At 40.5% G+C, this 27,839-nt stretch overlaps 2 protein-coding genes and 1 non-coding gene across 3 annotated transcripts in view; 1 reads left to right on the top strand and 2 right to left on the bottom strand.

The window, feature by feature from the left end:
• The window catches only part of LOC109474308 (WAP, Kazal, immunoglobulin, Kunitz and NTR domain-containing protein-like), a 5,719-nt gene extending 1,922 nt beyond the window's left edge, over positions 1-3,797 (bottom strand). The window contains exons 1-4 of the mRNA XM_019774597.1: positions 3,649-3,797; positions 1,785-1,979; positions 1,454-1,547; positions 181-302 (exon numbers count right to left, since the gene is read on the bottom strand). Of these exons, the coding sequence (XP_019630156.1) occupies positions 181-302; positions 1,454-1,547; positions 1,785-1,979; positions 3,649-3,700 (463 nt within the window). The 5' untranslated portion in view covers positions 3,701-3,797. The remainder of the gene's footprint in view (positions 1-180; positions 303-1,453; positions 1,548-1,784; positions 1,980-3,648) is intronic.
• Positions 1,130-1,201, top strand: Trnam-cau. The gene has a single exon. It is a non-coding gene; the product is annotated as a tRNA-Met (tRNA).
• An 893-nt stretch (positions 3,798-4,690) lies between the features above and the next one.
• Positions 4,691-26,553, bottom strand: LOC109474269 (fibrillin-2-like). Its single transcript, XM_019774542.1, has 24 exons — positions 26,266-26,553; positions 21,272-21,330; positions 20,744-20,765; positions 20,009-20,317; positions 19,745-19,861; positions 19,318-19,440; positions 18,871-18,990; positions 18,529-18,651; positions 18,034-18,156; positions 17,717-17,845; positions 17,225-17,338; positions 16,771-16,905; positions 16,538-16,654; positions 16,172-16,297; positions 15,556-15,665; positions 15,227-15,291; positions 14,583-14,782; positions 10,762-10,911; positions 10,230-10,310; positions 9,942-10,011; positions 9,682-9,725; positions 9,116-9,203; positions 8,514-8,652; positions 4,691-7,132 (listed from the first exon to the last, which is right to left on the bottom strand). Exons 1-24 carry the CDS (start codon positions 26,393-26,395, stop codon positions 7,019-7,021), a joined length of 2,808 nt encoding a protein of 935 aa, XP_019630101.1. The 5' UTR covers positions 26,396-26,553; the 3' UTR covers positions 4,691-7,018.
• Between the last annotated feature and the right edge of the window lie 1,286 nt (positions 26,554-27,839).

Here is a 27,839-nt window from a genome sequence, read left to right as displayed (position 1 = left end):
TAGTTTGTATCACCCCGTCCCGGAATGAAAAAAATGCATGGCCATTGCAACTTAAAAGTATATTCTTTTAAAGGCATTGTATGTATGAAAAGTTCTGAGGCGCATGCAACTTTACCCCAATCCCGCCCTGCTCGTTTTAGTTAGCAATAAGAACAGTTCGAGCCCAGTGCGCATGCTCACCGGTTGGCTGTGGACACTTGACCGTTTCCAGGGTGATGTCCAGCTGACACGCCACGGCGTCCAGAACACACTGGTTGTTGTAAGAGTTCCCGGACATGTCACACACTGGGGACTGCCCAAAACTGAGAGGAAAAAGAAGAAACAAAACAAAACAAAACCAAACATTTATTACATGTCTTTGTCTTTTATTTGATTAGCTTGGTTACTGCAGATTGACCTTAAGGTCAAGCTGGAAGCCTGAATGATCTCTGCGTCGGCTGGAAGGAAATTATGGTTTCACCCACACAATTATATTGGGGTACAAACGTTCACAAAAAAGTTTCATTCTGCAAGGTTTGTGTCCTAGATCTAGATAGATTTCTTTTTAACGTTATTATAAGGCCGTTTAATACTAGAGCCTCCTTGGTTGCTATTAATCAATAATCGGTGGCAAAGTCAAATTTCAACCTCCACTAGACACCGCATGTTTGACCCTTGTCCACCTACACGATACAATGGCTGCATTGCGTGTAGGGGTTGGTGTAGCCTCTACCAGGATTCGGGAGGCGGCTGAAAAGAGTAGAAATTAGCCAAATAGAGAGCCTATACAACATGTCGAGGGTCCGCTATAGCTAGAAAGTACGCATACATTTTGCCGCAACGCCCTCAGCATGTTATCTCTCTATTCGGCCAATCTCTACTCTTTCAAGCAGCCTCCCGAAGCCTGGTAGAGGCTAGGCTTGGTGTCCTGTAGTAAGAATTTATCACGGTGAAGCTGCTTGATTCATCAAGTTATCTTTGCACGCAGGCCAGGTTGTGGCTTACAAGATCCTTGGGAAAATGCCAGCTGTGTGCGAGCCAGGCTTATGGGTGTGGGTCGACCGCATCGAGCTGATGCAACAAACGGCAGGGATGTTGAAATCTGACGGCACACTGATAAAAGTTTAATGTGGGAATGTTCGTCAACCAGAGCAGAGTGGCGCAGCGGAAGCGTGCTGGGCCCATAACCCAGAGGTCGGTGGATCGAAACCACCCTCTGCTAGCTATTTTGTACAACAAATTGACAACGACCTTTATATGTTTTACATATGTTTGTTTTCACTCAGAATATCTTTTTGTAAAATCAACATTGCGTTCAGAACCGCATACAACGTGCGGGAATGTACACACACGCGCGCACACACACACACACATACACACGCATACGCAATCGCGCGCTCGCTCGCTTACGCATACACACAAACAAACACACACACACACACACACACACACACACACACACACACACACTTACCGAGAACAGTCTGAAGGACACCTGCACATTGGCTGTCCGTTCATCACCTGACATGACGCTCCCTGCTGTACACACGTCACCTCCAGACATGGATCTACACACAAAGAACCGCTGTTAGTATGTAGCTTCAAGCAGATGTACTTCACTAGATAAGTAGCTACGTACTTTGACCGTATTTGACTTTATCGGGATCCACAATTTTGGCTGACATCTCAGTCATTTTCAGATCTCCACAAAATAACAACTGACATAGGGTAAGAGCACACCAAGACACAAGAAAACGTCAAGATCGCCCCCAACATCTGCTTGGGGTAGGAAATTATCGCCGTACCTGTCGGGGGCTCAGGCGGTGCCTCCGTGGAGTGCAGTACCGGCTCCTGGCACACGGTGGCGCCGCAGGCGTTAGGGCAGCACAGCAGTTCACCTGGGCAATCCAGGTCCGCATCGCACAGGTCCGCACACAGACCGAAGGAGTCGAGATCCACCGGCGGGCAGGAGCCGTCCTTCTGCCGAGAGGACGCCTGACCTGGCACGGTAAAGGGAGAACGGGGTGTTACTTACGGCACTCAGATTCACATGATTTATCAATTGCAGTTGTCTTAAATCACGATCGCCTTTGCACCGAGTTTGCCATTGAAGCACATTCTGTATTTTTCTTGGTTCAGAAGTTAAAAGAAGAGGGAGATAGAGAGAGCGGGAGGGGGGGAGGGAGAGAGAGAATGAAGGAGAGCATGTACTATACTAGCTGTTCGTGTGTGAGTCAGGAAAACGGATGGATGACAATGCAGAAATATCACTGATGGTGACTTTCAGTTTCCTCGGACCCCTGGCACGCAACGACACAGGGAGTTCCGGTAGTCTCCTCGTAGATACATGGTGCTATGTGTGTCGCCTCTGCCAGGCTTCGGGAGCGGCAAACTGTACTTTCTAGAGGACCAACTCCATCGGCATGTGATCTCTTTATTTGGCCAATTTCTACTCTTTCCAGTCGCCTCCTGAAGTCTGGTAGAGGCTACTATGTGTGTGCGTCCGTGTGTCTGGGTGTGGGCGTGTCTGAGTGAGAGAGAGAAAAAAGAAAGGATGAGAGAGGGATGGATAGATTTAAAATTCTCCCACAAACTCTATTCCTGAAATCAGGCGGGATGTTTATCATTAATCACCAGTGGTCTGTAGAGAATGATCATGTGAGAAAATAATGATAACCGGGGGCTTCCGTAACCACCCACAGGAAACAGTTACCGTTAACAGGAAGTAGCAGTGATTTACGGTGACCACAGACGATAACAACATGACCTGGGGTAACCGCGCACAGACAGGGCATCGACCACGTGGATGTTTTTACGTTCACGGTATTATCATACTCTCCAAGCAAAGACTATGGTTTTGGCGTATTTTAGCGTGTTTTAGGCTTTTTTATCGGGCTTTAATTTCTTTTTTGGGTTGGCGTAAATAAACAGTGCAAAAACAGAAAGCCTGAGAAAAAAAACCCTAAACCGCGTCAAAAATAACCAAAACCCAAACCTCTGCTTGGAGAGAAGTATTACTAGACATTACCAACATTGCGTGTGCATATTTACTTTTGTCATCTCTTTTACGATGACATAATGTTTGCATGAAAAACAAAAGTCTACCTTTTGATTTTCAGGCCGCTGACACTGGCACGACTTTATGTTTTTATTGGGATTGTATCATCAACATTGGCATCGTATCGCTAGCTGCTTTATTTTTCTATCTGCCTGTCCCAATATTCACTGATCTCATTGCAAGACGAATGGAGTAAAATTAGTCGATCAAGTAATGTTGATTTTGTTTTCATATTAGAGTTTAAAAGTTACCCACCTTGTCAGAAACTATGTAAGGTAAGGTAAATATGGTGAATACATCTATGTCTTAATAAAGTGATAAGAAAATTGTCATTTTTACATGGCGTATTGCAACGGCCGGTAGCTCCGAACACCAGTAAGCCATTGGTACTAATAGTAACCCGCCTATTCTCCAAGCAGGGGTTACGTGCAGGCATGGCGGTATTTTAACCTCTTTGGTTCAGGGGGTTACACTGGCCGGGATTTTTTACGCTTTAAAAATCCCAACCATTCTAACCCGAACGAACCTGCTTGGAGAATACTCCCAACAATATCACTTGTGATTTGCCGTATATACGAACGAAAGGAAATAAGTATGACATCACGACTCACCATGTGCTGTAGCAATCACTGCTAGAAGGACGAACGACACTAGCATCTTCATGGCTGTTGAAAGTTGTGAAAGTCGCGAGCCCCTGTACCGAACTGGTAGCGTTGTCTCTGTTTAAACGGCCAGACGATCTGGTGAGGCTTTTTATAAAGCCACATTTCCGGTTTCCTTCCCGCGCGGATTCGCCGTTACCCTTCTAAGAAAAGGCACTGCGGAAGGTACGCACTAGGCACGAGCGCTTGTCTAAACAGGAAGTGAGAATAACCTGCAGCCAATTGTGACCTGCAGTTCGTGCCCTGATCGCTAGATGTCATTAGCGAGCCTAGAAAGTTTTGATACCGCTTAAGGCGCCTATCCACCCCATGAGTTTGAGCTTTGAAAGCCACCTGAGCGTACATTTGTGTTGTATTTTTGGCAACGCCAAAGAGAAGAGACTTAACACGCTGTATTGGGGCTAAAGAAAGAAGATGAAAAGAAGATTGTCAGAAAAAATAGCAACAACTTGTAAACAACAAACTTTATTGCAATTTATCTCCGAAGTGACAAATTTATACATCTTTCTTTCACTAACACCAAAATAGTGGCAAAACTGTACAGCTGATTCTGTCATGATCACATGAAAATTATTCTGCACCGCTGATTCTTGATTAACACTGTGTTTTCAAAAAACAGTTCCAGAGTCAAGTGTATAAATAGGATCTTGTACTTTACCAACTAAGTATAATCTTTTCTAAGCATTTCTCTACAAATTGTACACAAACAACCATGCTGTGAAACACTATGTGAAAGAAAGTATGAAAATGAAATCAAATGAAAACTTTTAAATCATTTCTATTGCAAGCATTCCTTGTGCGAGGCACTTTGCAACAAAGCAATATAATCATAACTGAACTGAACTGAAGAATATGCAAAGACCCCTGACCTGCCTCCCCTTGACCTCTTGAAAAACGGCTTAGGCCGAAGAGTTTGTACTGCTACGAAATTGTACTGTACATTTTCAAGGTTAAATAAAGGTTGAAAAAAAAAAAAAAAAAATAACTAAATCTTTGCAACAAGGTAAAATCATAGCTTTATATTGTACATATAGGAAGTTCAGTTATGCAGAAATGCATCATAAGAGAAAGCCAAACTCTCCCTAACAAGAGTTATCTTAATTCATGTAAAATCTTCCTGTTACATAGCTTGAGTAAACATTTACTATAACTACAAGTGCATGCGCAACCCAAACAATATGAACTCTCAAAGTTTTTAAAACCAATTGCAAACAAGGATAAAATCGTGAAACCAGGTTTCAAGCAGAGACAACAAAGTTTTGCTATCAGATGCCTCTAAGTACATTGTAGCTTGCTGTTAGTCCTCCCTGAATGACTTGCCCATATGCATTATAAAGACACTTCCTGTAAGCTTATTACACATTATCATGTTTTTATATCATAGTCAGATGCAAGACAAACTAAATACTAGCAGAACAAACTAGACAAAGTGCTATTTTTTTTAAATTCAGTCCTACCATCAAAAATCAATTTCCACATACATGTATCATCAAAAATCCTGTAACACAACAAATTAACTGGGGAAAAAATTCTTATCTGTTGCATATTCAAAGCATATCTGCTCAATTAAATTCTAACTGGTCTATAAAATGCCGGTTGGCCCTGCAACTGGCACAAAGGAGACATTTCAAAATCAAAGCGGTAAAACTCTATATGCTATTATATATATTGTTTCGGACTGGTTTTCTAGCAACTATTAACTATGGTGACTAAAAAGTTTAAAAAGGTCTATCTAGACTGTTAATAAATAAAGTTTTTATGAAAACGCATCATTCCTATGTGCCTATCTTGCTTCATGTAAGTTTTTGATTTTGAAATGTCCCCTCTAAAATCTCATTAATCAGAATAAAAAGAGTTAGTCACTATAAGGCACTGCATGAACTTTGGATTAAAAAGTTTTGGTATGGGGAGAGACCACAGTCCTGAAATATTGTATCAAATTTCTTTCACTTGGATGATATGATGGAATAACAAGATGTGATTTTGAAGACGTTTCACCTCAAGATATCAAATGGATCTCCCCTAAGTACAATTTGTCACCTATGACACAGGCACTAAGTACGATATCAACAAGACAGTACAATCTTCTTTTAACATTTGCTTCTCCGCAAATTGTGCACATAGAACCATGCTGTGAAAAACTGTGTGGATATGATGATGATGATGAAGTACAATATTTATAGTCTGGCACTTGTAACACCTTAATTCCACATTTCTAAAAACTTCACTGTTGACTGCCACAGACATTTATAGGGACCTATATAGGGGGCTGGTGACTTGGGCAGGCGACTAAGTGCATAATTGAGTCAAATTAAGGGCAACCTATCATCCATAGGGAAAGGCCATATCAGAAACAGCCAACAAACAGTTATAGAGAAGATGACTGTACACACAAAGTTTTTACAAATGGATTTCATCCAATCACATTTAAGAACAGAGATCACATGACTACTACAGCTGCTACATAGCTTTGTAAGTGGAAGACACCAGAAAACATCATTGCATATTTTACATTCTCTGTACATGAAACCCTCCAAACCTCTATAAGATAGAATACCGTTATGGTATTATTTGGCAAAGCAGATTCACACCCCTACAAAGTGTTGATATCATAAGTTGACTGTGTTCCTTTGGGTAACTTTTATAAGATAATCAGAGTGAGTTTAACTCCTATAACTCACTAAAGATCTCCTTTGTACAAACACTGAAGGAAATAGATACAGGCACATCATTGTATAATTGTATATATTGCAATTAAAATTGTGTCCAAAGATTGGCACATTTGCACATTTTTCTCTTTCTGGGAATTCTCTATTCCACATATTTGGGTGCCAATTGGACTATAGATCATATTAAGCAATAAAAAAAAGGGGATAGATAAAAAATAAAATCTAAAAAGACACTATGATATTTTCTATATTTTGCTACTCTGGACCTAGCTATGTTTGAGAAAAAAATCAAAACAAGATTTCCATTATAGTGCGCAAAAGAATGTCCACATGTTGCTATCAGAGAAGCAGAATAAATTTGATATTATGAGACCAGCCTTGACACTCTAGGATAACACCACACCAATGTAATTTGCTAGTTCTCAGACTTAAAAAAATACTAAACTGAAAGCACAACACGAAAACAGAGCCTGGGGGGGGACAGTGGACAATTATGTCAGATTTAAGATTTCTTCCCAGCTTTCTGTTTTCATTCTGTTCTCTGTAAAATGTCTTAGAACTAGCAAACTGGTAAATGTCCTGGCCAACTTGGCACTATTTGACGACCTACAGTCTGAGGAAGGATAATGTGCAGTTCAAGTCTTGATATGCTAGAAGTAGTCCATGTCCAGTTCTTTCCCGTCATCACCAGTCGCTGCCTTGTTGGCGTGTCCGCTGCCAAACGTGGTCGCGACACCTGACGCCTGGTCTCCACTCAAACGGTGCTGGAGAGAGGCCATGAACAAAGATGATTATAATCTCCTTATTTGATGCAAAAAACAACAGCTTGTTTACATTGATTTAAGCATAGAGGCTGAGCAATAGTTGCACACGGAGCATCAGCAAGATAGCAAACAGGTACAAAGATAATCATGAGTCAAAGTTCAACATACAGTTATACATTAATCATATTCCATCAACTCATTTTAGTGATGGTCAATGTAGTAATTTTTTTACACTCTGGATGAAAGAGCTTTTTTTTATTTTGTTATCTTGAACACAACACAACACAACACAACACAACACAACACAACACAACACAACATACATATATTTTACAATTTTGTTGTGTCATAAATCATGTAAACAACACTTTGTTAATTCATCTGTTTATCCATTCCTTATAAATTTCACTCACAATGCAATAACACATACACCAACACATTACCACAAGAAGGAATTGGAAGCATTTTGACCTTCAGGCTGTTCCATTAATATGGCTTGAGGGGGGAGCAAAACATAAAAAATGATAAGAATGGATCAATATTAAACAGCAAGGGTAAGTGATAGAAGTGAAAGGTATCATATCAATTAATAAAAGAGGTCTAATAGCAGATGACATAGAAGATGGTTATTATGTTTTATTAACAATGAAAGAGTTGTTGTGAAGAGAAAAGAGACATGTTAGACAAAATAGAAATGAAAGAAAACTTCTCAGCTCCCTCAATCCCTCTAAATGGAACAGCCCAAGGCAACACAGGCTCAAGCAATATGCCACCATTAGAGATACGAAAAGCAGAGATTCAAAACAGTTTACTCTGCCAACACCATCTCACAACTATACATGATGATCTGTAAGACTGAGGTATCCCATTGGCAGAAGAACTGTTTTGAATCTCAACTTCATGAATCTCGGGTTCATGTTACTCTCACAAACCTCGGTGTTCTCTGAATAAACGTTGGGCTGCATTTCAACCATATCGTGGTTAAACCCCAATTCCTTCTTGCTACGGTTTCTCCTATAGAGGCATTCAACAGGTGGTTGTTAGTTAATATCAACTTATTAACTAGCATGATGTTAGTTTGGGCAGTTGAGTCTGTGCTTGGGCCAGATCAGTGACATACATGTTTAGTGACAGTCAATTTGTTGCTTTCTTTTAAAAAGTACAAGGCTGTATAGAATATAATTCACAATTTTTTCCAAAAACATAAGAATGATGTTCAGTTAGGATTTGATGTGATTTCTATTCTGGAATATATTCAAGTGTGAGGAAGAATGGATTTTATTTGCTGGGAGTTACCAAATGGTTAAAGAATAAGACGAAAACAACAAACAATGTACTACTCTGATCTGGCCCACAGACGACTCAATTCTCCCCACGTTACCTTCGGCTCAGTTTCCTGCATTTCCATGTGTTTGTCAAGGTCAAAGTTCGCTCGGAGCTTCCCCGGCCGCCACCCTCCATCCCCATAGGACTCAACCCCGTGATGCAATGCACCATTACTTTGACTTTTGTCCTTCCTCCTGTAAAGTTGGATTGGAGGTCAACATCATGGTGCAACCTCACAAGTAGGCAAGTTACTGTAGTATCCCAAGTATGCAAATAAAAGTAGGCAAGCATTCCACATTGTATTGGACAAGAACTGACTAAGATTTACGATAAGTACAGTACAAAGTACACTTCCCAATATAATGTGATTTTATATTAGACTATATGCTGATAAACAAATAACCTTCCCTCTTATTTAACCTTCATCAAAGAAAGTTCCACGTGGTCCCATACTTACTTGCCATCACATAATACCCAAATATCATAGCCAAGTCAACCCGTAGCAATATTAACCCTTCAAATACATTGTATATACAATGAGGACATTAAAAACTGATGGACAAAATGACACACAGCAGTAGTTGCTTGCAGCCATTCTCTTATACTAGTACTTCTAGATATACTGTGACTCCCTCCCGTCTCCCAGGTGCCTCTCACCTGCAGCAGGTGCAGACGGCCACGATGATCAGGATGATCAGGAACAGCCCCGCCCCAGCCGCACAGGCAATAGTGGTGATGAAGAACACTGGGGGGGGGGGGAGACAAAACAATTAACTTCAAGCACACATTGACTGGTAATCACTAAATGTATGCCCAAACGTAACTTGACAAAACTATAACATGATGAAGAACACTGGCAAGAGACCACAAGATGATCAACTTAAAGGAGAAGAATTAATTACTAAATGTAGGCCCAAATGTAAGTTTGTAAAAATGTAATGTTATGAATATATGGTCCCAGACTGTCACATACACATACTTTGACAGTAATAATGCCAAATGTAGGTTGACAAAAGTATGTTATGAAAATATGATCCTAGACTGTCACATGCATGTACTTTGACCATTGACTAACATACACTTATCTGTTGCGACATACAGTAAATGACCAATACATGATGCATCTGACAACAACATCAGAAAGTGTGATGGTTCCAGTAAAACATAATTAATACATTGCCTAATACACAAGTGAAAAATTATCCTAAACTGATTTTCTTCACCTGTTTGGCTTCCACAGTCATCTCCTGAGTAACCTCCCGGACACCTACAAAACAAACAAGTAAACAAAAATAAAAAAAACAGACAACATGGACAGGTGCATCAGTGTAAGTCAGACAAGGAAACCATGTACATGTACAGCTACATTCATATATATAATACATATTGTTATTGAAAAGGTAGGTTTTGGAGTATCCCACCACCCACACACCCAGTCATCCATTCAATGTTTTGTTTACTAAAACAACTAATAAACACCAACCTGCAGGAGTAGTAGTAATTGTTGGCCATGGTGGTCGACACACAGACTCCTCCATTCAGGCACGGACAATCTGTGGGTAAAAATGACATTTCTGTAGTTCAGTAGAGGTACAAAAGACATGTTTACAGTGTTACGATATTGTGGTAATAGGCCAACATGACAGATGCAAAAATAAGACCATCACAATAATTTCACAAAAAACACTTTCTGCAGTAGCATATCAACAATATCAACATAGATTCTAACTTGAAATTGGATGGAGAAAGTACAAAAAAAAAGCACACCCACCTTTGCATTCATGAGTTCCGTCATCCTTCAGAGAGCAGTACTTATTGCCCTGACAGGGATTGGGTCTACATGAGTCCAGCGCTAAAATAGGGAAGGAATTATCAAAACTTGCTAGACAGTAGTGGTATTTAAACCTTTAATGCCAGATATGAATAAAAATTATGTATATTATATAATTATAGGGATTCATCTTTAAAGTTTGGTTTTGGTGATACATTTGTACTTTGATGAGGCACATATCAATGAAAGTTATAAGATTTTAAGGGAGAACTTTGCAAAATACAAACATTAAACAAATAAAGCAAGCAACTGGATAAATTATCTGAGGTGTCAGACATGTCAGATAGAATCTGCTGACTTTCATCATCCTAAACAAACAGACAATTCTTCTTGGAACACAGATTTCATAATATAGACATTAAGTAAATACAAGATTTGCAATCACCTCCTAATACCTTTTGGAACATTAATGAATGTAAACCTTTTAATACATATCATGAATGATATTGACGTAGGCGCTGTGCATGGTTACCTGTGCAGAACTCTTTTCCATCGATGGACGGTACATCAGGGTCAACCTGGAATCCGTCGGAACACAAACAGCGATACCCGCCATCAATATTCACACAGTCTGTGTTGGCAGGGCACTGGTAGCTCTCCGGGGACGCACACTCGTTCAGATCTGTTGTTAGAAAAAACATTACGAGTATGGTGCATGGTATGAGGACATGAGGCATGGTACTGGGAGGCCTAGTACCAGTCTAGAAGAGCTAAAGGAATTAGCAAAAGACAGGAAGAAGTGGAGAGGACTGTTGAGGAAGAGACGAGTTCTGTGCGCAGGCCACTCAAACGACTGACTCGAGGAGACCTCAACAAGTACAAGTACCTAGGCCCACATCTACATACCATGATATATAGTCCAGCGACAGTAATGCCAGCTGAAACACTGTACAATCAAAACTGCCAGAGAACAAGATAACGTTACATGCCAGGCCTAGGTGACATGATTGAAATCATATCATACCAAGTTGTCAGAGGATGAGCCGAGTCACAGAGTCCGAACTTGAACTGTTTAATCAACTTCCTATCCTAAGACAGCCACCACCAGGACCTCCCTCTCTAGAATCCACTCTAGACTGACCTCGCCTTCACATTCTTGGGCCAAACTGGTACAAACGATTGGATCCCATCACATTCGCTCCCGTTTCTTCTGATTGAAAAACTCCTTTCAATCACCATTCTAAACTCTAGGTTCTCATTAGTCATAATTTACATTGTCGTAATACTGGTCCTGTGGTTTACATGCATTATACAAAGCTATAAAAAAAGGAAACGGATACTACTTGGGCATGTATCTCAAATATATCTCACTTCACTAGAGTCTCCGTAGTCATCAGTCCTTTCCGGAGGAGACATCGCTAACTCTTAATAATGTTCACAGGAACAAAATAACTTGACTACAAAGTGTTCCAACTACTGAACCATTAGTAACAGCAACAACTCCTATGTTTGTGCTCTAGAGCTCTACATACGGGAAAAGTTTTAAGCACCCTATAACCAGGCGTGACCTAACGTAACACTACTAGTAATGGTAGTAGAGTTCTATTGTCTCCAGCTCAAGACAGTGCATCGGCATTGGCACTGCCCTTTCCCGGACTGCCTCCATCCCCCGACCTTCTGTAGTGACAGCTTCTCCTCAATCACGCGCTCCCTCGCTGCCGTGTCCACCGGTTTGGCACCACCAAAGATGCGCCTCTGGGACTTCCCTGGTGCTGGGAGATGAGGGCTCCCAAAGGGTTTGGTACGTGCAGCCAGGCGCAGTTTTGGTCTATAGCCGGCAAAGTTGTACGACTTGGTGCCGCCACGACCATAACCATTACTATAACGACCGAATGTTGACAAGAATTGCCGCGGTTGAACTCCAGATTGCTGCATTGCTTTCTGTAAGCCGATAAACCCCTGAGCTGCCTTGCGTGTTTGAGCCCTCGTAGCCACGAGCGACTCCCGTGCCAGCCTTCCAGATGCACACTGCTGTACCAGTTCGGCAAGATGGGGAACATCCCGTCCGAGTATAGCGGGGTGTGGGAGGTTTGGGGTCACTTTCGCATTTATCTTGTAGCTTCTGTGTCCTATCTGGACCTCTACTTGTGCAGTCGGGTACTTCCTTTCATCGCCATGAATGCAAGTAATGCCGCCTTGATTGTCCATGTGCGATTTTTGTCGGATCCACCAGGTCCTCTCTGATCAGCGTCTGTGTACTGCCAGTGTCCAACAGCAACGGGACCTTCTTTCCCTCCACTTGGCCTGCGACGATGAAGGTTGCCTGTTGCCCGGCCTTCTCTCCTGTACTGGTGAAGAAGGAGTTAGCCTCGGTGGGTCGCGTCTCCTTAGATACAGGGCAGTCCCTTGCAAAGTGGCCAGGGTCACCGCATGTGTAACAGGAACTAGTGCTACCCCCGCGCGCCGTCCAAGGTTGTGTGCGGTTGCGGCTTTGAGTTGCCTTCTTCTCCTTTTCTTCTTCCTCCTTGCTGAGCTCTCTCTTGTGGGCGGTCAGATAATGTTGAGCCATCTCTGCCAGCTCCACCAGGCTATCTGGATTTCGCTCCCTGAGGTGTATTGCCAGGTCTGGCGGGCAGGCATCCATAAACTGCTCTTTCACAAACAGATCACGAAGCGACTCGTAATCCTTCGTCGTCTTGGATAACTCCACCCATCGGTCAAGGTAACTGGTCAGGCGTACCAGGAACTGCTCTGGACTTTCCCCTTTGTCCGGCTTGTTCTGTCGGAACTTGTTGCGGAAGCCATCCTCAGTTAGATTGTAACGTTTCAACAATGCCACCTTCACTTTGTCGTAGTCCTGGGCGTCTTCGTTACTGAGCCTAGAATATACTTCCAGCGCCTTCCCAGTTAACAGCGCGCTTAAGTTGGAGGCCCAGACCTCCTCCCTCCAGCCATTGGAGCTGGCAAATCTTTCAAACCTCTGAAGGAAGGCATCTACTTCGTCCTTCCCGTCGACAAACGCCGGGAGCTTGGGAGCTTTCGCCCGAGCACTTTCCATTTCCTCTAATGCGCCTCTCTCTGGCCCGTACCGCCTCATCTCCAGCTGGTGTCGCCGTTCCGCCTCCTTCTCCTGCCTTTCTTTCTCTCTTTCTTCTGCTTCCCACTTCATCTTCTCCATCTCCATCTGTCGTTCCCTTTCTTTCTCTTTCTCTCTTTCTTCTGCTTCCCACTTCATCTTCTCCATCTCCATCTGTCGTTCCCTTTCTTTCCCTTTCTCTCTTTCCTCTGCTTCCCACTTCATCTTCTCCATCTCCATCTGTCGTTCTCTCTCTTTCTCTTGTCTCTCCTTGTCTCTCTCTGCGGCCTGAACCCTCATCTTCTCGAGTTCAGTCTCTGTCTTGGCTTCGGCTTCTAGCTTCTGGCTCTCGAGCTCCAGCTCTTTCTCTCTTTTCGCTGCCTCTACTCTCTGTGCTTCCCTCTCCTTAACTCTCTCGTCCCTCTCCAGGGCCTGCTGCACAAACTTATGCAGTACTTCTCCTTCTAGCCCCATCTTTTCCCCTGCTTCGATATATCCCTCCATTTCTTTTCCTTTCAGCAACGGCTACTGACTTGTTTTGGTACTACCGTGCTCCAGTTTACTGACTTGAATCGGCCCGTCTGGCCTGCCGGGGGTCTGTCTGGAATGTGACTGAGGAGTCCCATACAATGGATGCACACAGATAACGTTGGGCACATGTGGTTTCACTTAAGACTGCATACACTCCCGGGGCCCCTTGTTTACACAATTTAACTTCTCTGGAATGACACCCACTTCAAAAATCCATATAAACAGTCCGTCCAACTCACGGTTGACTCTTCCCGTGGTAACACACAGCACAAGTTCCGATTGTCCTTCCGGGTCTGTCCTTGTATAGCTCTATTATGGTTCAGTGTCAGGATCTTCGAGTGTCAGGTCAGGTTTTCCGGACGGGGTCTCCACTTACTGGTGGTTACTTCGGTAGATTACGATCCCACTTCTTGCGCCACGTGTCAGAGGATGAGCCGAGTCACAGAGTCCGAACTTGAACTGTTTAATCAACTTCCTATCCTAAGACAGCCACCACCAGGACCTCCCTCTCTAGAATCCACTCTAGACTGACCTCGCCTTCACATTCTTGGGCCAAACTGGTACAAACGATTGGATCCCATCACACAAGTACATACTCACACAAAGTCTATATACATGTACATGTATTACATGTATATCTTTCCACATACATGGTTTTACATAAAACCTAGCATAGAGCAAAATATAACAACTATCATAACAAGAGTTATGTACAATATTCTAACTAAAAAGTATTCATGTCTTACCTTCAATTCCAGCTTTTGCAAGAGGAACTCCACTCAATGCTCCAAGCTGACAAATCCTCTCACCGTCAGCATTTGTAGCACAGCTCTGTTCCAGTATGTTCTTTAGTTCTGTGTTCAAGTGTGCAGAGGACAGAGAGGTGTCTGCTTCTCCAGGTGATACAGCAAACAGCAAGTCATAGTCAGCAACTACACTGCCTGGACTATGGGCGAAACATGTTATTGTAAGGACTTAGCTCTTCGGATTTGTCTTTCTTCATAATATACTTCATCAAGGGCTCTTCCTTGAGTCATGTGCCTCAAAGTAGCATCCAATATTACCTGTTTAGTTGTACAGTTACAGTACTAGTATTACATTGTACATGGTCTAGTGACTATACCAGTACATGCAGTACAGATTCTGAACAACTAGCAGACAACCAGTAACTTGTGTCTTTACATGTCTATTTACGAGTCATTTGAAAACAAGCAAAAAAACAGACGTTCACAATGATATACATTTACATGATGTTTCGGGGCTTACTTAGCATACAAATAGGAAATATTATGTAAAACCATACATTGGCAAAAGTCAATGAAGAAGCTGTATAAAAGCCAGCATACTGTCATGTTCCATTGAAATCAAATATAATATCCAATCCACAAACCTTAGAGCAGTCACTTGAACCTCCTTAAAAGTAGTTGGGTGTTGTTGCTCAAAGACTTTTTTAAGCTTAAAAAAAGAAGAAAAAAACAGCAGATATGTTGTGCTGAGCTGGTTGGAAAAATTGTTAAAATATCAATGTTACAAATACGTTTTAAACAAAAAATCATAGCTCACTTCATTCCATACAATAAACTTTGGATTAAGTGTGTTTTATATCAATATACATGTAGTCTCATATCTCAAAATCAAGCCCATACACTATAGTCTTACAGCATGCGCGCAGTGCTGCTGAACTGTAGCACCGATGTGAGAAGCTTGTATGGTACTAACCTCTGTCTGAACCCTGCCTGCCATGGTTCTGAAAGCTGCTGTGCCAGGGTCAGCTAGTTCAGTTGTATAGGTGTCTTCAAACTCAATCTTTCCAGCAAAGGTTTTTGTTGCTGAAGAGAAGATAGAACGAATGAATGATTAACTTAAATAATCATCAAACGGTTCCTACATCAAAGTTATACTGCAACAGGGACAGGAAAGTTTGCCTGTGTGTGGATAGTGCTCAGCACCAAGAACAGGAATGTTTGCCTGTGTGTGGATAGTGCTCAGCACCAAGGACAGGAAAGTTTGCCTGTGTGTGGATAGTGCTCAGCACCAAGAACAGGTATGTTTGCCTGTGTGTGAATAGTGTTCAGCAGCAAGGACAGGCATGTTTGCCTGTGTGTGAATAGTGTTCAGCAGCAAGGACAGGCATGTTTGCCTGTGTTTGGAGTGTTCAGCACCAAGGACAGGTTTGCCTGTGTGTGGATGGTGTTCAGCACCAAGGTCGGGCAAGTTTGCCTGTGTGTGGATGGTGTTCAGCATCAGGGACAGGCATGATTGCATACTGGGAAGAGACAACCTCTTGCTCTAATTACAGTTCAGTTTTCATAGCAAATGATCTATTTTTTCTTACCTTTGAAACAGTTCTGCCCCTTCTCGTAGAATCCCTGTAGACACTGACAGGTGAAGTTCCCCACCAGATTCTCACATTTCTGGTTCTCACCACAGGTTACTGTCTGCTCCTCACACTCATTCACATCTATGAAAAGGAAAGTGGAGAAAAAACTTGGTTCACACTAAAACACACAGAAATTATCGATTATACAATTTTTCAATTTTTTCCTATTATAATGCTACCTACACAGAAGGCTATCCAGTGTTAAAAAGCAAAGGAATAAACATAATAACACATGTATGCAGGGATATACAAGATATACTTTTGTTCTAACTTTAATACAAAATGTGACTCATTGCAAAATTCTTACAGAACAATTCTCACCTTCACAGTTCTGTGTTGTTGGGTTGTATTTATAGCCAGTGTGGCAGGTACAGTTAAAACTGCCGGGTGTGTTGACACAGTCTCCATTTTTGCAGAGATCTGTACATTCATTGTTGTCTGCAACCACAAAGAGGAAAGTTTTCTTGAACAGGGGATTCTTAAGGACAAATTTTGACAGAAAAAACTAGAAAATGATGGGTAACCTAAAAACAGTAAAAAAAAAATAAACTGACCTTGACAAGTTGTCCCATCGGCCTGTAGAGTAAAACCAGCATCACATTCGCAGCTGTACCCTCCGTCCGTATTCACACATGTACCACTGAGAGGGTCGCAATTGTTAAGCGTACTGTTCGAACACTCATCAATATCTGAAAAGAAAAAGATAACTGTATGTACAGTAGGACTCCTCTGGCTTGCAGTAACTGTGTGAGTCACTTCCTCCCAGCCTGTAAGGAGACCATTAAAACTACAACTTGACCTTAAGGTCAATCTGCAGTTACCAAATCTCTTCACCCCCTGCCTGCTAGTCTACTGCATTCAAATTTCTACAAACATGCAAGCACACACACATGCAATCACTCCCGGATCCCGGTGGCCCAAAACAACACCTCCATACACAGAGACAATAAGATCACTGATGTGAAAAGAAAGTTGTTTTCTATTGACGGAGAAAGGTCGATGACCTACCTTCGCAGTTGACTAAACTCTCCAGGACATACCCCGGTGGACAGGCACATGTGCTGCTATTTCCAACCACACAGTAAGCTGGGTCGTTACATGTAGCCCCGCATGTAAAGGACGCTGTGACCAAAACACAAGTCAAAACATTAGTCTCTTCATCCCAATGGATGGATGCTGTACGACATAAGTTGCTCAACTCTTCACTCTTTTCCAGACACATCAGTTGGCTGAAGACATGGGAAGCCCTAGTGAGGCTTTTGTCTTACTGTATCAACCTCCTGTACTCTTATAGCATTCTTGGTTCATACTTTTTCCTTTCAAATATCTACATTTCATCATTTTAGTAGACTTAAACAGCTATTGCAAGATGTACTTCAACTGTGACATACATGCACAAGTGCACAGCCTTCCTAACAAGTATCACCTTATTAATGACTTCTACTTGATCAATTCTGATTGTACTCCCCCCCCAAAAAGTATTATATCCAGGAGACTCACCGTTAAGCATGCATGTTGAGTTGTCGGATTGAAGTATGTAACCATCAGGACACCTGCATGTGTATGAGCCTTCTGTGTTGTCACAGAAATACTGGCACGTGTCCGAACCAAGGAAGCACTCATCAATATCTGTAGGGAACAAAAACTCAATAATTCAGACCATAACATACAGGAAAACACGCACGTTCAAATGATGACAAAAAGGTGCAAAGAAATGTTAGTAAACGTTAATACCAGACAGATTTCCTCATCCAGAATATTTTTTTTGTATTGCTGCCCTGAAATCGCATTGAATACCTTTAGTAGAGGTTACCTACCTACACACTCTGTGCCATTCCTGGTGTACCCGTCTTTACACTCACAGGTGAAGCTCCCCTCAGTGTTTACACAGTTAGCATGGTCATGGCAGTCGTCAGTGTCAGTAGAGCACTCGTCAACATCTGCAGACAGGTATTCAAAAATTTTTCCACAAATCAAAACTTTCATACAATGTCTGTTTGTCATTGACTATTTTCAAACCAACATTCCCACTGGATATATGCATTCTGGCTTTTTGAACATCCTATTTTTGCTGATAATGTCCAGTATTTTTCTGTCAGAATGTCAACATTGCCTCAAAATTTCTGAAAACATGTCCTTCTTACAAAAACTATACATTGCGGATTTAATTGCATTATAATTGTGCAAAGTTTAACACGAATTTCTCCATTACATTTGAATGATGAAGTATTAAAGTATACTATTGAATTATTTGTAACCTCGAAACAATAGGACAAGTTGATTTTACATACAGTTGCTCTGCCCAAACTCACCTGTGCAGTTAAAACCATCCCCCACGTGACCAGCGATACAGGTACAGGTGTAGTTCCCATCTGTATTACTGCAATTTGCATGCTCGTGACAGGCATCAATCCCAAAGGCACACTCGTCAACATCTGCAAACAAACAAAGAAACAATAAACACATTTCAAGTACACAATCATCCAATGGTAAGAAAAAAATCATTTTTTCAGAGTTTCTTCTGTCAAGTCACAATGTGCTAATCTATTTTGGAAGATCTACATGTAGATTGTCTACTTACAACATCAAGTCTTTCCTACAAGACTTTACAAAACTTTCTGACAGTAAGCTGACGAAATGTAGATATTGTTCACCTTCACAAAATGTGCCGTTGCCTTTCTGCCCCTCATTGCAGTCACAATGGTATGACCCAGGCACATTATGACAGGTAGCCATGGGGTGGCAATTGTGCATTTCATTGCATTCATTGATGTCTGAAAAAGTGTAAAGTCAATCAATAATTATTTACAACAGACTGGGACAATCTTCAAAACACAAAGAAGCCTATTGGTTCTAAAAATTTTACAAGAAGTACTGGTTAAACTAAAGCTTAAACTGTATGTACTAGTAATTCTTGTTCTGGCCAACGACTATTGACTAGTCCATCCTTGGTAAGGGAGCCTCCCTGTGTTATGGCAGCTTGCTGGTCCTATTCTTTTCTAGGTATACAATCAACTATAAATATAGTAATGTTTTTTAGAGTTGTGTGTATATGTGTATGTGTTTGTCAATATGGGCCATTGACCCTGAAGTAAACTTACCTGTGCAGTTCGTCCCATCTCCTTGGTAACCATCATTACAGGCACACGTATAACTTCCCACAGTGTTGGTGCAGGTGGCGTTGCCGTCACACATGTGGTCACCTGAATCACACTCGTTAACGTCTGTGGGAAACAAATAACGGCAAATGTAAATTTAACAATACTTTAATAACTTTCATGACATGTCAAGACGTCAGTATAGATACATGTCTTTCATGATGTTTCTTTCATGAATTCATCAAGGCAGTTTTACCATTAATAAGAAAATATATATTTACTTATGATATTATATATTTACACACACATACAGTACACAGAGAGACACAGAAATTAGGCAAAAACTAATATCACTCCTTTGGTATAATTAATAAAGAAATAATTCCAAACTTGTTGCAATCAACAAATGGAAAAAAATCAAATCCCTCACCTTCGGTGCAGTTTTTCCCCATGTATCCAGTCCCAGTGCAGTTACACATGTATCCACCGGGAACCCTTGAACAGTTACCTCCATGCTGACAGGGATCAGTCAAGCACAAGTCCACCTCTGTCAACAAAGAACAAAACTTATTTGCACAGGAGAAGATTAGAACATTGATCAAAAGATGTGATTGTCAACTACAATAGCAGGGTTTTCTTGGGGGCAATTTTGACTGAAGCTACATGCATGTAGATGATAATTCAGACAACAGACCTGTAGTTGTGATAACGGGTGCGGTTGACGCCATGACAGTGGTTTGTTTGGTCGTGGCAGCTGCGGCTGTGGTGTTTGTTGCAGGAGCAGCTGTAGTTGCACCTGCAGCTGTAGTTGCTGCTGCAGGTGTCGGCATTGCAGCTGTAGTATTTGCAGCTGCTGTAGTATTTGCAGCTGTTGTAGCTGCAGCTGTTGTGGCTGCAGCTGTTGTGGCTGCAGCTGTTGTAGCTGCAGCTGTTGTAGCTGCAGCTGTTGTAGCTGCAGCTGTAGTATTTGCAGCTGTAGCATTTGCAGTAGTTGTGGCGCCAGCTAATGACAAATCAGGAAATCCATCAATGCATGAATAAATAGATAAAATGAGTCACAAATGGATCGTCATGCTGCTACTTTCATAAAAAAATCAGCTGCTATAAAAACCTAGTACTTATCCTAACATGTGAAATGATGTAACAAATTTGTAGGATACATTGTACACATTTTACATACAAAAATATATACATGTACTATGATGAATAAGTTATAAAAATATTTTATGACAATCTGACAAATATGTCCATAGATTTGAAAAATATGTTTCGTGTTACTTATGACTTATTTATATGAGAATTGCCACAATAGTGGACAGAATATCAATCTGCTACCTATCTACATGTACATGTATCAGTATCATTACAGTACAATGTCAATAGATACTTATATAATTATGTATGTATAACAGTAACACAGAAAAGTTACCTGCAGGTGCTGCTGTGGTCATCTGAAGGAAGCAAAACAAAATCATACAGTTATCTTGTGCAAAATTGGATATACATTTTACTCTAGGCATAATATACATTAATAATGTAAAGTAAAACAGGAACGTGTTTAAATACATGTACACAATGTAATAAAAAAAATTGAGCTTAGCCTAGCAAATTATAAATTTGAAAGCCCTTCATGTCTAAACCAAAAGTGCCATGTCTGAGGACCGACTTATAATTCATGAAGATCTTAGTCAACTGTAATTTGAGAAACTAAAAACTTTTATCATAGTTTTAAGGTTCTATCCAATATAGTTCTCTCACAGATATCAGATTTATAGCCTAAACGTTGACTCCTATGATTTCACTGGGCTCTACCCTAAGAGTGCTACTTAAAAAAATTTGAATTTTTTCTGACATTACTAAATACAGCATTGGTAATCACTGAGTGATAGACACTTCTGGTTTCCTTAGAAGTTCAAGACCATATGGAATAGTTCAGGGAGATCAGTAACATGTTTACCTGTTGGACTGTTGTCACTACTGTAGTTCCCATAGCTGTAGTAGTATTTGTCCCTGTAGCTGAGATAGAAAATACATCATCATTAGAAATCACCCGCCTGTCGGTATACACAACAGATACAATATGAACAAAAAGAGGTGGAATATTTACAAAATAGTGGCTACTAAATAAATATAAAACAGGAACAGGACAAATTTCTTGAAAAATCAATGATTGAACTTTGGCATTTGTTTTGTACCATTCTCCTGATGAATTGTTTGAAAATGTCCTGTACTGTACTACTACAACTAGTACAGAATTGTTTCAACTGTGAACTGAAAACAAGACAAAAGCCTCCTTTCCCATTGTAGCCACCTACCTTGAAAATAAATGAATCTGAAGTATGCTACTTCAATGGCCCATCAACATTCCACTGTTGTCAAGTTTAATTACTCATTTAACTTTGAAACTTGAAGGCTATATTATGCATTCACCTTGACCATTCTATGGAAAACACTGCACAAATGTTCAAACTTTGTATCAGACCCACAAAAAAAAGCATTAGATTTTAAATCTTTACCATAGAAGCATAAAGTATATCTTCATTAACAACATGTATAATATAATGTTTAAAAAAAAAAAGAAGAAAATTTGGAGGAACACCCCTATAAATCGATGGTACAGGTCTGACCCTGGTTGACGTTAATGATAAGCGTCCACACCTGTTTGGTAAACATTGCCCAACAGTGACGCCCTTTGATACCACGAAATAAACTTACCATGACTCATGTACACAATATTGTTTCGCAAACAATTATGTATGTAAATGACAGTTTGAAACCATTTTCCAACATAGTTGGGGAATGTAATGATATAAACTACTAAGTACCGAACTCATGCCTTAAATCTCATTTCCACCTGAGTACTAGTATAGTGAGAAAAAGTTAACTTTCTTTCCCAAAGGCACAACATTGGGCTATGTTAGGGACTGAAATCCAGGATCTTTCACTCTTAGATTATGAATCAACCATTCAAATCCAGGGTTTTTTCTAAACAGGGGAATAAGGGAGCTGCTCCCTCATGTAACCAGCCAGCTCCCTCATACCAATTTTCAGATTGAACCCTAAGTGGCTACTCTTTTTAAAAAATCCCCTCTCGGTCACTTCGTTCCTTGTCATGCTTGCGATCTGCTCCCTCATGCTAAATTTTTCTAGAAAAGACCCTGAAATCACAAGTTATATGTACAGTCCAAAATTTGCTTCTAAAGGTATATATAAACACTAATTGGACTATTAGCAAAGTAGGTAACATTATAAACATCATTTACTAGATTGTTCCTATTTATATTACCTGCTTATAGATGCTGACATTCACTCTGGAAAATGCTTCCAAGTACAATCAGTTGGCACTAACTTGGCAGTAAAGGGCAGTGGGAACTTCAGGATTTTGTTTCTTTTGACATTTCAAACTGCATGAGAATTATAATTTGTTTAGCTGACATAACCTGAACCAAACTTAGTTAAGGGAATTCTTTCTTGACATGGATATAGCTCTTGACCAAAGTTGTCAGGTCAAGTACAACAAAAAGGTCTTCCAGTCCTAGACAATACATGGTGTAACTTAATACAAGTCCACCATGTTGAGCAACTCAAGCACACTATTGCCATTGTGTGAAGGGAGGTGAAAAATTGGACATGCACGTTACGCCAAATTCTTCACGAGGGAAAAAGGGAGCAGTCAGACCAAATGCAGTCGGTACACTTTGTAGTTGTTTGGATGCTAATTTTTGTGAGGTATCAAATGAAAAATATCATGTTTCTCTTTAATAGGGCTTAGCTTTTTTCAAAAACATTTTTTTAAGTTTGACAATTGCTTTTTTTAGTGAGAATCTTGGAATGCTTCTTTTGTGTGGATTTTTCAGCCCGGATGTCCTGGACAGGTCATATGATAGTAAACAAACACTAAAACACTGAGTCATAAATATTCATCTGCTATGTGAACAGTCAAGGACTTTAAATATTTAATATAATATAAGGACTGAGTCCGTGTACAGTGAAGTGTAAAAGTTTACTAAAACTGTAGATATACATGGGGACATATAGAAAATTCATAGGAAATAGAGAGGATCTTGGTGAAAATATATCATTCCATTTCTTTTTCACATTAAATCCACCGATAATGCTCAATATGATATTCTTGCAAAATCTCCAGAATGTTACATTGTAGTTCTGCTAGTACAGTTATAATTCTTTGCCAAATTTATTGGACAGCTTATTTCTCTGAATCCCTACTGCAATACCCTCTGACATGTATGTTTTTGCCCAGTTTAATCAACAACACAGACGGTTGAAACATTACGGTTAATCTTTAAACAGGCCAATGAAAAGAAAAAGAAACATTTTGACCTTATATGACCTTACACGATCAGTTTCCTAGTTCCTATTTTTTCCTCTTGTGCAACACAAAAAATTATTCTCACACAGAACTTTTGCACAACAAATATTCATATGGGGCTTGATGACCAAACTGAACATACATGTAGCAAGACATTCCTTACAGGAAATAATTGAACCACTCTACGTTCCACCCCAGCAATAAGCTGATTAAAGCAAACATGCCGATTGGCCACACCATACTTAAACTGTAACTATGACACCGCAGGAAACACTAACGTCACTTATTTGATCAATGTTTGCAAAGGTCTTCAAATTCTACCTGAAACTATCTTTATTCAACTGGGTACATTCACATATAGCTTAGCAAGGGGGCTATTCCAAAAGGAAGTCAACAAAAAGATGTTTATTACACTTTGAATGTAGAAGGCTTTTAAGTTGGCAGCTGTCACATATTTGTAAATGGTAAAAATGGTTACTGAATAACCATTTGCTTTTACTTTTGGGGTTGGGTGGGACGACTGCCATGCACAACAAGAATTTTTTAAGAAACAACTTTCATTTACACTAAAACGTAAACCTATTGTATAAGGGACTTTCTTCACTGTTGGCTAAAATGTAAGCACTTTGGAGTTGACTCAGAATCTGAATTTTTTTTAGATCAGAAAAAAATCATGGAGTTAAAAGGGAACCTCCTTGAAAAAACAAAGCGGGTGAATCCGAGAACTAATTGATAAAATTGGTGTGGCCTTGTCTGACATTGAGACACATTATTCCATCCTCCAGTGATCAACCCACAAAACTGGACTACAGCACAGATAATGGCTGTAACTTCCACCTCATCACATCACAATAGTGGCACACCGCAGAACAAATGCACCTGTCATGACACCTGTCTGAACCTGTATAAATCACCTTTCAGATGAATCAGTGCACGGGTATGCGGACTTGGGTTTTTCTAAAATGGGTGTAGGTGTTTTGAGTTTCTTCTGTGTAAGGAAATTGGAAGACTAATCTATAAATTGGTTTATTGACATATTGGTACAAAGATACACTAAAAGAACAATGCAGCTCAGCTAAATAATACAATTGTATTGTATAATTTTAGGCAAGTCTAAAATTAGGCACCAAAAGTCACATGTAAGATGAGGTCCTACATATAAGAAATACTAAATTATCATACAAAAATATGCAAATTCAGCATCTTTATTTTTAGTTCTGCCCCTCTCTCCAACAACCGTGAGATTTTATTCCCAGGATTCCCTGTAGTAGCCTTTAGTGGACTATTTTTATCACCCTGTCACCAAACCAAGGTTGTACATAACAGACTTTTGCAGCTGTTTAGTTGCAGATTTTTACCACAGGATCAAAACATGCTTACATCTCCAGCCTTTTGTTTCAGTTCTTATAAAAAAAAATTAAAAAAACAGCAGAACAATTTCACATCCCTTTATTACTCGATATTGTCAATAACTCAATAAAAAATTACTGAAAGATGCAATCAAATTTTTTACAACACTTTACGAAACTGAACATAAAACCTTTTTGCCATTACTCCTTTATTGCAAAGGCAAACAAACGTCTTATTTTTATGTTTAAGGTGTGACCATTTAAACATGGGACTGACAGTTTAGAGCTCCACCCAAAAGGTTACAATCCTCAATACCTGGGCTAAGCTGGACCAAGGAGTATGAAATGCTCAAAGGATTTGAACCCATGACCTCGTGATCCAAACATGCAACCACTACCCACTAGATCACTAAATGCAATACAGTTGTAAAAATCCTAATTGTCAAATTTACGAATATATCAATTTTTCAATTGTCAAGTTTAGTGCACTAAAATGTATGTAACGTGTATAGGTATGCAATTTTAGAAGCATTTTTCAGTGTTTTCATCATCTCCAAGATTTTAAACTGTTGCAAGAAAAATGTTGATAATTTAAAAAACACTAACGTTATACATCTACATTATACAGTTGCAGTTACATTGTAAACTACATTGTACATTAAGCTTACAGTCATTACATTCTGTATATAGTAAACAACCCATTTCTCAGTCCTTTTGATTTATATTGATCAAATGCACACAGGATTTTTGAAAAATGATTTTTCTCACGTCTTTGATAAACCAATAAAATATGCCGATATCCCAACTACTAGCAAAATATTAATATTTTTACTTCCGGGTGCGGCCCTCTCCAGGTGTCACGCACACACAGGTAAAGTTACCTCCGGCCGGCCAAACTTTCCCCGGGTGAGCTCCCCTCGTCATGCAATCTTGTTACTCCCATAACAAAGTCAGATCCGTGATCTAAACCAAGCCGTCGTGTCTGTCAGCATGGAGCTACCGTCCCAGGCTGCTAGCGGGGTTAGCCACATGCCCCCCGTGCTCGCCCTTAGCGTCTGCCGGGCCGGCTACCACGCCACGCCGCCTGCCCTGTGTGCCAGACCCCCCACCCTCCCTCACTCAAACTCCAATCTTTCTCCAAACTCAGACGGATTAACTTGGACACAGTCGCCAAGCTGGCGTAGCTAAGACCACTCTCCTCCTAGCAGGTTGCCTAAGCCACTTCTTTAAGTCAACAACGGAGAAAACTTTAAGGATTAGGAGTAACCGTACCGTTAGTTGTCGCAGCAGCAGTCGTTGTTGTATTTGGTGCTATTGTTGTAGGGGCTGGCGTCGTTGCAGTTTGTACCTCGACGAACGTACAGCACAGTACGACCAGAATAAAAGCTGCAAGTTTCTCCATGGTGTTGTCTTGATCCAAACCGCCAGCAGTTTGAGAATGACGAAACCCTGTGTGTATCGTAGATAGACCTGCGTATGAACCTGCCACACCCTAACTCCGAGCACACAATACTTCAGCCCGCTATGCAAATCCACCCGGCCCGGTCCACTACCGAATCAGCTGGGAGGGGAGGACAGCCCCCCCGATAATGTCAACAAAAAATCCGCACAGGTCATGCGATCGGATCGTTTATCCCAATTAACGATCGTTTCTGGCCATACAAAAAAAACAAGAACATTTTGAGAAGTTTCTGTCCTTTGTGAACGGTTTTGACCGTTACATTTCTTGATAGTGATTGACAGATAAGCCTGGTAGTTAATCTGGACGTGCCTGACTCTAATGATGATCGGCACAATTAAGGGAGGTTAATCAATAACTAATGATAAATTACTGGCTCGTGGTGAGGTTGGTATGCTGCGCTCCCTTACTGAGCCGGCACTGCGTCAATAGCGACAAAAATAGACCATTAAGCCATAACAGCTGAACAGATGACCCATTGTTGTGCAGGCAGGCCACGTTGTACACAATGCAACCGCACATTACAATGGAATACATTTATTTCGATGTCCTGTTCAATCTGATTGTGGATTGTATTACTGTATGTATGTGGAATGGGGTTGTCGAAATGTGTGGTCGTCCTGGCTCGGGATTGGAACCCGTGACCGGTGGTGCTCCATTTGTAGAGACCAGTGATATATTGCTCAGATAAATCAAGAGGGAGCACACCCGGTAGCCAGACACGGTAGCCCTAGCAGATAGAAGCTACATTGGTGATGGCATGAGACTATCTATGGCAGTTCATGTGAAAAAGTAGAACATCTACTTAGCTTGCACATTTACTATTGAAGAAACGCAATACAAACGACGTAGATTAAAAAAAAACATTACACAAAAGATATCTTACATTGGTTCCATGCATATGTACACAGGTACATGTATGTCATTCAAGTACACGTTTATGTGTTTTTGAAGTTTACTTTTAGTGGTGCTGGGTAAATACAGTGTTTCAACTTGCTTTTATAAACTGGAGCCTAAATTCTACCAATTTATTATCATAAATTGACAACTTGGAATACATCTAAGGATCAAGGTCATATTCTTATAAACTAAAACACATCAAACACACAGCTGCAATAAATGTCAATGGCACAAGGCACAAAATCGGGAAATTCCATAAAAAACACAAAGCTGAAAATGACATTGTCAAGCTTTAGTACTGTGTCGTTTAAACCACTATGGCATTCTGTCACGAGTCTAAAATGGTGCTGTTGTATTTACAGTATTACAATTACGTAAATCCAAGCTAAAGCTACAATACATATAAACAGTACATTAATTCTTTCCACTGCATCTTAAAAATAGTATCTTTGCATTCTTGAAAGTAGCATCCTTCAATAAATAATTG

This window comes from Branchiostoma belcheri, unplaced genomic scaffold (genome assembly GCF_001625305.1).
Source record: "Branchiostoma belcheri isolate BF01 breed outbred unplaced genomic scaffold, Haploidv18h27 scaffold30, whole genome shotgun sequence".
Taxonomy (NCBI): Eukaryota; Metazoa; Chordata; class Leptocardii; order Amphioxiformes; family Branchiostomatidae; genus Branchiostoma; species Branchiostoma belcheri.
This window is presented reverse-complemented; position numbering and strand designations above follow the sequence as displayed.

What these genes read in the sequence shown, in the direction of transcription:
- LOC109474269 (XM_019774542.1), bottom strand. Translation starts at nt 26,395, where the DNA reads ATGGAGAAACTTGCAGCTTTTATTCTGGTCGTACTGTGCTGTACGTTC. An exon ending in TGCTGCTGCGACAACTAACG is followed by an intron (nt 21,331 to 26,265) that starts GTACGGTTACTC and finishes TTTCTATCTCAG; the next exon opens with CTACAGGGACAAATACTACT. An exon ending in TGCAAAAGCTGGAATTGAAG is followed by an intron (nt 10,912 to 14,582) that starts GTAAGACATGAA and finishes TTCTAACAACAG; the next exon opens with ATCTGAACGAGTGTGCGTCC.